Here is an 11,376-nt window from a genome sequence, read left to right as displayed (position 1 = left end):
TTACTGGAATGAAAGGCACCATGGGGCCGCTTGCCAAAGGCTGATTCAGTTGGAGCTGAGGGTGATTCATGTCAGGAGTGTGCACATCTAGTGGTCCAAGCAGAGGATTGAGGAGTCAGGATTCTGGAGGGGTGGGGGAGGTTATTCCTGGCTTTACTATACTTTCTTTGTAACTTTGGGCAAGTTGCTTGTAGCTGAATCGTTTTTCTTAGTCGGCTGTTTTCTCCAGACACACACTGTGAAGGTCAGGGCAGTAAGCAGTCGCAGCTCCTGTTGTCTTCAGAAGCTGAGAGCATTGAGGACATTTGAAAAGCATTTGACTAACCCACTCCATTTCCCTGTATCAGAGGGAGTGTGCGGCTAAATGAATGTTCATAAAAAGCTACTCTGATTATTGGGTGAATGGCAGGAAGCACAAATTGTTTACACTGAATTACAAGCCTAACAATCAACCCGGGTTTGATTTAAGTGGGCAGGCAGAGACCTTTCGTAAGCCAGGCTTCAGCACTGGACGAAGTTTTGCAGATAAATCCCTTGAACCAATTGCACATTAATGAAGCAACTAACCAATGACTCACTGCCACTGCAGGATTCAAACAGTGGAGGCCTTCATAATCTCAAATCGTGCCCCTACAAATGCCTAGATTAATTGAAAAAAGTTTTATTGCAAAATTATACAATTCATAGTTTTGTGGTACAAGAATTCAAAATAGAAAAAAAAGCAATCAATTGACACTGTGTCTGCTCCACACTCCCCCCACCCTGTATAAATGTGCAATAGCACCTGGATTTCAGTGCACAATTTGTCTGAGCATGCACTCTGCAATTTCTTGTGCATGCGGATGCATGCCCATGGGCCCCCCGCCCCCTTACGCATTTGGAGAGGATTGTCAGAGGTGTGATAGCCAGCAATGCTCTTTGGACTGATCTGTACATGTTTTTTGGCACATATGATTTACTGCATTTCCATAGCTTCATACACTTGAGACAAGATCAGGTAGCAAAACTGGTTAGACTAACTACTGGGGGCTTGCTTCTCTGCTCCCTTACATCTGCATACATCAGGAGTGTCTCCATTGCAGTCAGCAGAACACATCTAATGTAAGCAAGAGCAGAATTGGTCGCTGGTGGTCTCTTTAGCAAGCAACATCTAGGCAGAACTTCAAGGAGATAACGGATAAAAAGGACCAGCCCCGACTTCCAGCTCAGCCAAGAAAACTCCCAGTGCAAGGAACCAGGAACAATCTCTCTATGGCAAGAGGCAAGCTGTCCCCTCAACGCTAACCCGAAGGGAGCTATCAGGGAAGGAGGATGAGGAAGCAGCGCTCCATGTGTCTAGCTAAAACAAAGTGGACAAAAGAGACTGTGATGCAAGTGTGTGGGCTGGTGTCTTTACAGTGGCCTTGGCTGGCAGTTTGCATCCTGGCAGATGATGCCATCATGCTTGGTATAAGGATTTATTCTACTGCAGGAAGAAGGAAGAAAAAAACCACAGATAGCAACCTAAAATCGCAGCAGAAATACCCCTGATGGGGAACAAAACCCCAGTGAATTGGTCCCTCCCATGGTTTATGGCCTTTCCCACCCCCACCTCCCCTGTTCCTCTCCACATTTTCTTTTGATGGAATATTCTGGCGAGGTAAAGTGTGTGCTGGATTTAGCATCAAAATGCACTCTGGTCCAGATAGCACCCATCAGTTCATAAGAGGATACAAAAGAACATTTCCCCGTTTAAAAAAACCTCCCAACAAAACCTTAAAATTCAAACTACAATTCATCACGCATTTTGTCCCCTTTGGGCCTCACTAGCCTGCCAATGAAAAGGATGGAGTTGGTTTTATTATCCTTGATCACAAAGACGAACGGGTGATCGGCGTAGAAGAGTTTAGGATTCCTCATTTCTTCTCGGCCGTAGATGTCAGTGTCAAAGGGGTTTCCCTCCGTGTCCCACTCGAGGGCAGCAGCGTGGAAGACATTGGACAGGTAGAGATCTTTCTTGCCTGAAATCTTGGACAGGTCAGCCTTATTTTTGTCAATTGCTTCAGTCAAGCCCAGGTCAGCCAAGTGTTTCTATTATGAAAAACAGGCAGGTTAGACTTCTACAGAAGACACTGATGTTTAATCTTATACTCAACCAGCTAGATTCTGCTCTCAGTAGTGTAAATACAGAACAACACACTGTGCTCACTGAATAGTTCTAGATTCATGGGCGTTTTAACAGCAGGATGTGGCTCCTTGGATCCTGAAATGAACAGGAGAGTTGAGGGAGTTTTCCTCCCCATTTTGTGAAAGTGGAAACGTGCTGTAAAATGACATTAGTTTAAACCTATAAATCCAGAGCCCAGTTTAGAGAGCGGGCAGCCATTTAAACAGCAGTGTTAGTCTAATTCCACTGAATTAGAGTTTGTAAATAACAAACTTACTGTGTATACCAAGCTGACGTGTGTATAAAACACATCTAACAGCCCTATCCTCACTCGTCAGTTTGAGGGCTGGAGCCGAGAACTCCCCAAGTGCAAGGACAGGGGGGACCTGGTTAGAACTACATATGCAGATCTGATCAAATCTGCATATTCTGGGCTTCTCAAAGGAAGTTCTTGTATGTCCTGCCAGGAAGGATCCTAACAGATGTCCACTCAGAGAAGCTCCCAGGGTTTTCTCTTCCCCATCCTCCTGGACTCTTATAACTTTCCCAATGTTGGCAGACATTTCTCTGCTCATAAGCAAGTCACATGTGCCAGCCTGTCACTTCAAAGCAAATGGTGGGGGAAAGACCAAGGAGCCATCCTAAGCAGCCAGTCCGGTTTATGGCTTCGAGAGAATTTACCTGAAGATCGTGGCTGACTTCCAAGCTCACTTTGGGCAAGGAAATAGCCACGGCTCTCTTCTTCAACTTGCCAATCCAAGTTTTCAGTTGCTCTCTGGTCAGCAGCTTCTCAACTCTCTCCAGTGGCTCCACATGGTTTGGCATGATGAATATCATGCTGGAGAGTTTGTGAGCAAGTGGCATCTCCACAATCTGAAGTTTCTCGGCTTCATCATCAAAGTAGTTGTACAGACCTTTAAAAGAAGAGAATTGCAAGCGGAGAGAGAACAATTGAGAGCCTTGGGGAGCAGATAAAGCTACCTGATTCTGTTGCTAATTTGCCCCATGTTTTCAGTGGCGGGCAGGGAATATGCAATCTGGGGACTGTCTAGTTGACTGACCCAAAAGTAGACAGGGTTGATAGTGACTGACAACTGCTACTACTTAGAGCTCTGTTTGATGCTCCAATTCTAGATCTCCTATGGAATCTGTTTCTATGGGACAGGTGCCTGTATCTAAATCCACTAACATAAATGGCATTCCATCGGCTTGTACTAAGATTTAATCAGAATAAGCATAAAGCTGCATAGTTTTGTCTCATCTGAGAGGCTGGTGGGGAAAGACAAACAGATGAAAAGTTGACCAACTGGGCTAACAGCATCTGTTGTAAATCAACAGGATGGATTTAGTCCCCTGTATATTGTGGCAGGGGACAAGCTCAAAACTTACCTGTGCGGTGCATCATGGGAACTCCCACTGTGTAGGAACGGGTCACCATAAAGCCACGGCTGTCCACCATCTTCTGATGGAACCTCTCATCCCAGTGAGCTGTAAACGTAGGAAGAGGAAAACCCATCAGTTGACAAGACATGGGAATGAGCTGTGTCACCATCCACAATCTAACAGGAGCCCGGCAACAAACACCATAGACTGGTGAGCATCTAAGATCCCACAGCGTGTCCTCACGAAGAGAGAGATGGTCTGTCAAGTGCAGTGTCTTGTCTCTGGCTTTATAACTGATCCTTTAAAGTTAAAAGAAAATCCTATTTTTGTTACTGTGCTAACCTGGGGAGGAGTGAGACTGGGACTAGCCGAGGAATCCTTGCCACCCCCTAAACCAACAGACATTACTACTCTGGAAAAGCTTTGGGCATATGTGCATGACTCTCAATGGAATATGACAGGGATCATCACTCGAAGAACAACTAATTCACGTCCACTCCTAAAGTAAGATTTCTGTTGCAAGCTCCCAATGGCTCCGGTGTTTCACCTAGTGCATTTCAGCTGTAGGGGAAATATCCCTCTGTGAAAAGCCCGGTAGGATTCTAGCAAACTCTTCGAGCCTGAGTCTTTTCTCACTTGCCCCAGTGTGCAACTCCACTGATGTACACCAGTGTAAATGGGAGTCAAATTAGGCCCTTCGCGTCATCTATGTCAAGGTTAGGAACAGGAGTTGAAGTACGGTATGGGCTCAAACTGGCTGGGGGCAGCATCTGCACTTGATCACTCATCTCACTACTTTAGAGCACCATCGGCATTTTAACTTACGCTTGAAAAACATGGCGTTCACGATCAGGGCCCCATCAGTCTTCTCCACGTCTTTGGTGACCTCTGGGAGCTTGCCATCGGTGGTCTGGGATGCCCACTCGTTGATGGATTTCAGGGCGCTCCTCTTGTCCCTGAAGTTGATCTTAGAGTATTCATAGTTGTAGTGCCTCTTGCTGCTCTTCACAAAGTCATCAGTGAAGCTGATGGAGCTGGGGCCGTACAGGCGGTTCCCAAGCTTCCAGGTGACGTTGCGGGCGGTGGAGTTGCTGACGTCGTTCAGGAGCTCCGACAGCCCGCTGTGGACGTAGTCGTCATTCAGCTTGTCGGCGCTGAGCACGGCCTTGGCTTGGGAGGCTGTGGTAGCCTTGCCACCGAGTGACACCAGGCCAAGCGAGGAGGCCACCACCACGGGAGACACGAGGATGTTCTCCGTGTTCTTGTCTTTCGCCATCCTTTGGTAGAGGTTGAAGGCCAGAGTCGCGCTGCGGTCGGCTAAGGTGGTTGCCTTGTCACTCAGCTTCTTATCTTCCGAGGGCACTGCGGCCACTAGAGCCCCGAGGGCCAGAAGGTTGGTCACCCACATGGCTTCCACTCAACACGACACTGCTGTGCACCTGCAGGGCAGCAAGAGGTTCAGAATCAGTCAGGCTACGTACCCTTTCAAAGGGCCATCAGAATCTAGACTAGTCTAAGCTCAGACTCTTCCAGTTAACCCCATTCCTCAGATCTAGTAGTGGAAAGCAAACTAGCGTTCATGATGCAATCTGATCTGCATCCATGGTTCCCTTCCAACTTTAATATGGTCCCAATTTCCGGTCAGGCTTCAGCCCAGCTCCCTTTTTTGCAGATGTAAACCTACACCCTCAGAAATTGTCCATGCGAGTAACTGCAGAAGTAAGTCACACTACATGGAGAGCTAAATGGTTGCTAATGCTGGAGAGTCCAAATTGCATTCTGAAATGCAATGCGGGGGCTGTACATTTAGAACAAATGCCTTCTCGCTAACTGAATGTGAACTCACTGGTTTGTTTATGATACTTTAAAGTGACATGATCAGAGTGGTCACAGACCCAGGTGATCGGATGGAGATCTTTTCAACTCTAGGACAGTGGTTCAAACCCAACTCAAGTTAGGAATAACTGAAAAGCTGTGTTTGGTGGTGGTCAAGTGGCCACTGAAGGTCACGGCTGTTTGGTGATCTGGTGGCCACCACAATCAAGGCTGGGGAGTGCAGGCTGGGATCTGTCATCTCTGCAGGCTACGGCTCTGAACAGAAGATGAGGGTGGCTGAAATCTGCTCCATTTTATGCCAGTTAGATGGAGCTCTTTAACCACAGCACGCTGCCATTACAGCCTGCATCTGAACAAGCCAGGCGTCCCTGGTGTGCACCCAAAGGCTGGCTAAGTGCTGCTGCTGCTATCTTGCTGAAAACGTACTTTGGGCTCAAAATCTTCCCTACCAAAGCTACCTGGTTATGTATACCAGCGGTTAAATTCCTTTTCTGTGCCTGACCCATTTTTGTGCATGACGTTATCTTTGTGGCAGCCGAAGACCGACTGCTGAGTTGTACAGGCATCCTGCCAGGGTCTATGGTTGAGCTACTTCCTTCAGTCCTTCCTGCTGCCTGGGGCTAGGCTGCTTTACAGGTCAGTTCTGGCACGCAGAGGCAAGAAGCAGCTGATGGCTGCACTAGGGTTAAAGAAAACAGGACAGGAAACAGAAGCGGGCCCAAGGAATTACAAGCACATATATGCACGTAGCCACAAGCAGACACACATTGATGGAAATTATATAGCCTTAAGTATGAGTAATTTACAGCCAAAGATCCCTTCATTAATAAGCCTTGTTTGAAAGACTGAAAATGAAAAGCTACTGACTTTAATTGGCCTGGCTATCCAAAAGAAAGACTATTTAAAAAACACATACACCAGTTTATAATCGCCCCATCTGGACATGGGGGGTGGGATTATACAGTTAAACAGTTTCAGACTTTTCTGGGTTTTTTGTTTTCTTCTAAAGATACCTTGCAACTTTTTCATAGTGAGGTCAACGTTTGCCTTTTTCATTCTGAAAGAAAACAGATACAGACAGTAGTTCCCTTGCGAATGGTGCCTGGTTTAAAGAATACGACAGATCTTTAGGACAGCTCCGTTACTTCAGACAGCAATGAAATCTAGCCGCCATCCAGGAAGGTGTAGCCACTCTGCCCAAACTTTGCCCAACAGAGGGGTTAAATCGGCAACTGTACAGCTCTCCCCAAGGACTATGGAAGTGCAGTCCAGCCGCGACAGGTCTCAGCCTGTAAGACTCCATCCTGTTCTGAGCAACCTCTCCTACCCTTGAATTAAGTGAAGGAGATGTGGTAGTGAGATAATAGCATTGGCCTGTGTGTTATAATTTAGTGCCTCTCTGATCCTCTAGGAACTCATTCTGGACGTTTCCACCCACGCCGTGCGCTCCCCAAGGTCCCAGTCTGCAATGAGAAGCAGGTGGGCAGATCCTCAGGCCAGCGTGGCACCTCCTGGCTTTCAAAGGACTCTATGCAGACACAAGGGTCTAGCTGGGGTGGGGTCAGTTTGCAGGATCAGGGCCTTAGATGTCATCCCCCCACGAGATCAGAACAAACCATATGACAAAGTGACTCACACAAAGGTAATAAGCAAATGTGTTGGGTGTTAGTAAAGACCTTGCACTGATCAGACAGCCCGCAGGCTTTGCATTTTCATAACAAGAGAGAACAAAGAGCTGCATGCTTCTCCCAAAGGCTGTAGCTTTCCTCCCTGCGCTACAGCAAATCAGGCTTCGGGCAGGGGGACCCAAGGCTCCCAGGGACAGAAGGAGCAGCGGATACTGGTTTACTGCGGAGTCCGAGCTGGAAAGGGGGGCAGAGAGCTGGTCCCTGGGACCCTGCTGCTAGTTTATTCCTCCCTCTCCTTGTATTGCACTCTCCTTGCTCGGGACATTTAAACCTGGCCGGGCACCTCTGCCCCCCATGGGATCCGTGTGGGTGTCACTTGCATGGCCTTCCTAGGACTGCTGCTCTAGGGCAGGGAAGACGGACCCCCTGGGGGGGGGAGGGGGCTGCTGGGCTTGGATCAGGGGAGCCCAGACCTGCCTCCCCTCCCACTGCAAAAAGCCAGCTGTGGCAGCCACGCCCTGAATCCCACCCAGCTCCACCTCACCCTGCGCTGCCCCCTCTCCTCCCCCCCCATCCTCCGCGGGGCCGGGGGGGGCAGGCAGCCTCTCCTGCCCCTCCTCACACCCCACCTACCCCGGGGCCAGGAGAGTCACCCCCGCACTTCCCGGAGCACGGACCAGGCTCCAGGAGAAAGCGGATCGCACGTTTACTCGGTCACCAGTCGCTTTCCAGCGCCAGGAAAGTATTCCCCTGCAGCTGCTCCCCCCCCCCCAACTGGGGATCAATGTCCCAGCAACTGGGGGAGACTCCAGGGCATCCAGCGCCTCGCTCCCCCCTCCTGGTCTGCCCCGGCCCAGGGAGGTCCCAGGCCCCCTCTTCACACCCCCTGCCACGAGGACAGTCCAGGGCACCCCCCTAAACCCCCCACCGACATTGCACCCCCTCCCCCTCGTGCGCACACCCCCTGCCACGGAGACATTCCAGGGGGGGGGAAGTCCCCCCCCCATGCACACACCCACCATGGGCACATTCCGGGGAGCCCCGGCCCCCCGTGCACTCACTCACACCTCCCGCCGTGGAGACATTCCGGGGACCCCCCCATGCACACCCCCCTCACCACGGAGACATTCCGGGGATGCACCCCCCCTTCACCACGGGGCCATCCCAGGGAGCCCCCCCAGTGCACACACTCCCCCCTCACCACGGAGACATTCCGGGGACCCCCCCATGCACACCCCCCTCACCACGGAGCCATCCCGGGGAGCCCCCCGTGCGCACACACACTCGCCCCCCCGGGGACATTCCGGGGAGCCCCTCACCATACCCAAGAGATCCCCGGGGCGCCCCCACGTCTTGCTACCCCCCCCCCTGCCCTGCGCCCCGCCCGCGTAGCCCTGCAGCTCCGTGCACCTTCCCCGCGCCCCCAGGCTCACCTGGAGCGGTGGCGCCGGGGCTCGCCGGCTGCTGGGGGTGCGGGCCGGAGCGCTCTGCAGCGAGCGGTGCTGGGGGCGCTCGGACCGACCGACCGGCCTCTCCCACTGCAGGATCCCGAGTCGCTCTGCGCCCTGCAGCTCCGGCTACTCCAGTCCGGCCGAGACGAGGAGGGGGGCTAGATTATTTATACCCCGCCCAGAGAAACTTCTGGAAAGTTGGAAAAGTTGCATCGTTCATGGGCGGCTCCGAGCTCCTTAAAAAAAAAAAAGCAAAGCAGCACGTCGGAGTCTCCCCCGCTGGCAGACTGTCCCCTCCAACGCTGGGAGCTGCTGCAGGGTCCTACTGCTTGGCGGGTTGCAGGCTGCCTGCAGAGTCCTGTGCTGGAGGGGCCATGAAACCTTTCACGTGCATCATCGCGGCCAGGTCTTCACAGACCAGACACGTGCCGGGCTAGCCTGAGCATCTGAGTGGCTCCGGCTTTAACGTGGCTGGCCTGGCCCCCCCAGGTGAGGAAGGGCTGTTCTCCACAGCACAGACCACCTCAGGCCCAGAGCCGCGAAGGTATTTAGGCACCTCACTCCCCTTGATTTCTGTAGGTGTCGGGCACCTGGATACCTTTGAGGATTTGGGCCTGAGTGACTTACTCAAAATTAGCCACCTTGTCCGTGGGGCGCAGGGGGCGGGAATGCAGGTTTTCCTAGTTTTGAGTTTTGTAAGTTAGCCATTGGACCATCCTGCCACACCTCAGCCCGCTACAGGATACAGAGGTGGTGCCGTGCACCCCGCAGCTTACAAACCACAGCCCTGAGCCTTCAAACAAGTAAGCATGTGCATAATTTTACTCACAAGAGCAGCCCCATAGATCATAATAGGGCTACTCACCTGCATAATGTTACACACGTGCTCAAGTGTTTGCAGGCTCAGGGTTTATATACCGCCAAAACAATACAGTCTATTATTGGTATAATCCCACTGAAGGCAATGGCGTTACAAGAGGGATGCATTTGGCTACGGGTTACCAGAAACCATGTAGCACGGCCTAGTAAATATAGTATCTTCAGCGAAACAACTAAATACAGGCTACTGTTGTCTGAGCAGGACTATTTAGCTGGATCTGACATTCAGAGTCTGTTGCTGATTTCAAGATGTTTGATTCTATCAATGGCCCTGCCGTCCACGTGTGTGTCTGACGCAGAGCATTACTTTTAAATATTGTCACAGGGCTGCTCATTCGATGTCACAGAACGTGCATTGTCGTCAAATCCGTGCTGAAGGTCTAAGGGACCATCTACGGTAGAACTACCTAGGCTAGGTCTGATGGCGCTAGTGCACTAAGAATAGAAGTGCAGCCATGACTGTCTGGGCTAGCCACCCCAACTACCAGCCGATCTGAAACCTACGTAAGTACTCAGGGCAGCTAGACCATCCCACCATCGCAACTTTTAGCACTCTGGCGTGCTCAGAGCTAGTGCGAGTATGTCTGTGGGAGCTGGCAATTACACCGTCAGCTCCAGTGTAAATGTACCCTAAGATGGGCAGAATTCTTTTGTATAGCTAAGTTTTTCTGCAGCACAATGGTCTGAGAAAACTTTGGCAAACTTCTACATACTTTGAAGCATGCTTGGTGTGGATTCATAGAGGAAGAAGTTTTGTTTTAATTTCAAGCTGTCAGCTCTGCTGGTTAATTCACCTTAGTGTGGGATCAAGGTAGAAAACATCCTGGGCCTTATTTTCATATACCTTAACATCACAAGGCCCCTCTACACTGCCAGAGCTGTGTAAAAGAAGTCTGGTTTTAGTTCCTCTTTCCCTTCTAAGCACCATTTTATTTCATTGTTCATTCCCTCTAATATGTCTCTTTTGCCGCTACAATTGCTTTGGCTCCCTAGGTAGTCAGGTATCTTAATGAATGCCTGTTGTTGTGGTAGAAAATAGCATGAAGTTATAGGGTAGGACCTGAGACTTTAGTGTTCTGGCTTTGAATGCACTGAACTTTCAGTTGCTGTTCACATCAGCTGTGCAATGTAGCCACGCCAGTCAGCAGAAAGAAAATGGCCTGAGAACAGTTCATACCGGATGCTCCCAACAAAGCCTATCAACAACTGAGCCAGAAAAACCACATCTTGATGCCCATCTGCTCTCCTGACCTTTGCTGGCAAGATAAAGGGGAAAATGACAAATTATTGGTTTCACTCCTTCACATGGGCATCCACCCTCACCTCATTCAGATCTCTGGAAAACTCCTGCCACTGAAACTGACTTCCCCATTTTACAGCAAACATTCTTGTAAATTTCATTACATTTAAAAATGTCACAAGAAATCAGTGATGCAATTATCACTTAACTCTACTTCTTCAGGAGCAGCTATCCCCCCCCCCCCCCCCCCATGGTATCTCCCCTTCATTTAGTAGTCTCTAAACTGCCAGTGACTTTGTCCTGTTATGTCTTTTAGCCAACCTCAGGGCACGATCTTCCAACCCTGATTGAAGTCTTTGTCTCCTTTGTTATTAGCTGTCTCTATGGTTCCTAACACAATGGGACCCTCATTGCTGACTGGGTTTCCTAGCTGCTACCATAATATGGATGATAATAATAACCTCAGTGGAATTATTCCTGTGAGTGAAAACAAACCATATGGGTGAAGGTTTGCCAAGATGAGGCCCATAGCTTTAAAGCACATTGGTGCAGGAGGTCAGTTTTCCATGTGCTGTGTCCACCTAATAATAAAAATAAATGCTAGAGAAAGTCTGTATCTTTCTGCCCCTAACAAACAGATCTGGATACAATGCAAATAGATAATGTATAAAGCCTCAACTGATTTGAGGTTTTGAGATCTCTTATATAATAAAATGTTTTGTCACCTAAAATGACCTGGCTACCTACAGCTGAAATAACAAAAGTAAATACATGTTTCTATTAGTCTTAGTGCTGTCAGTATGGTTACCAGCA

The 11,376-nt window shown here is 49.8% G+C and overlaps 1 protein-coding gene across 3 annotated transcripts; it reads right to left on the bottom strand.

Annotated features, from left to right (window-relative positions):
* Positions 1 to 1,108: 1,108 nt before the first annotated feature.
* Positions 1,109 to 8,572, bottom strand: SERPINH1 (serpin family H member 1). Of its 3 annotated transcripts, none has more exons than XM_067533235.1 (6): positions 8,427 to 8,572; positions 5,824 to 6,422; positions 4,355 to 4,968; positions 3,536 to 3,634; positions 2,828 to 3,060; positions 1,109 to 2,070 (listed from the first exon to the last, which is right to left on the bottom strand). In XM_067533235.1, exons 3-6 carry the CDS (start codon positions 4,935 to 4,937, stop codon positions 1,768 to 1,770), a joined length of 1,218 nt encoding a protein of 405 aa, XP_067389336.1. In that variant the 5' UTR covers positions 4,938 to 4,968; positions 5,824 to 6,422; positions 8,427 to 8,572; the 3' UTR covers positions 1,109 to 1,767. The 3 variants fall into 3 exon arrangements, with proteins under 3 accessions (XP_067389336.1, XP_067389335.1, XP_067389337.1); XM_067533234.1 differs by having other exon boundaries at positions 4,355 to 6,044; positions 6,379 to 6,422; XM_067533236.1 differs by having other exon boundaries at positions 6,379 to 6,422.
* Between the last annotated feature and the right edge of the window lie 2,804 nt (positions 8,573 to 11,376).

This window comes from Emydura macquarii, unplaced genomic scaffold (genome assembly GCF_026122565.2).
Source record: "Emydura macquarii macquarii isolate MOO-44397 ecotype Brisbane River unplaced genomic scaffold, CSIRO-AGI_Emac_v2 contig_3328, whole genome shotgun sequence".
NCBI classification, from domain to species: Eukaryota; Metazoa; Chordata; order Testudines; family Chelidae; genus Emydura; species Emydura macquarii.
Note: the sequence above shows the minus strand (reverse complement) of the source record. Positions and strands in the feature narration are given on the sequence as shown.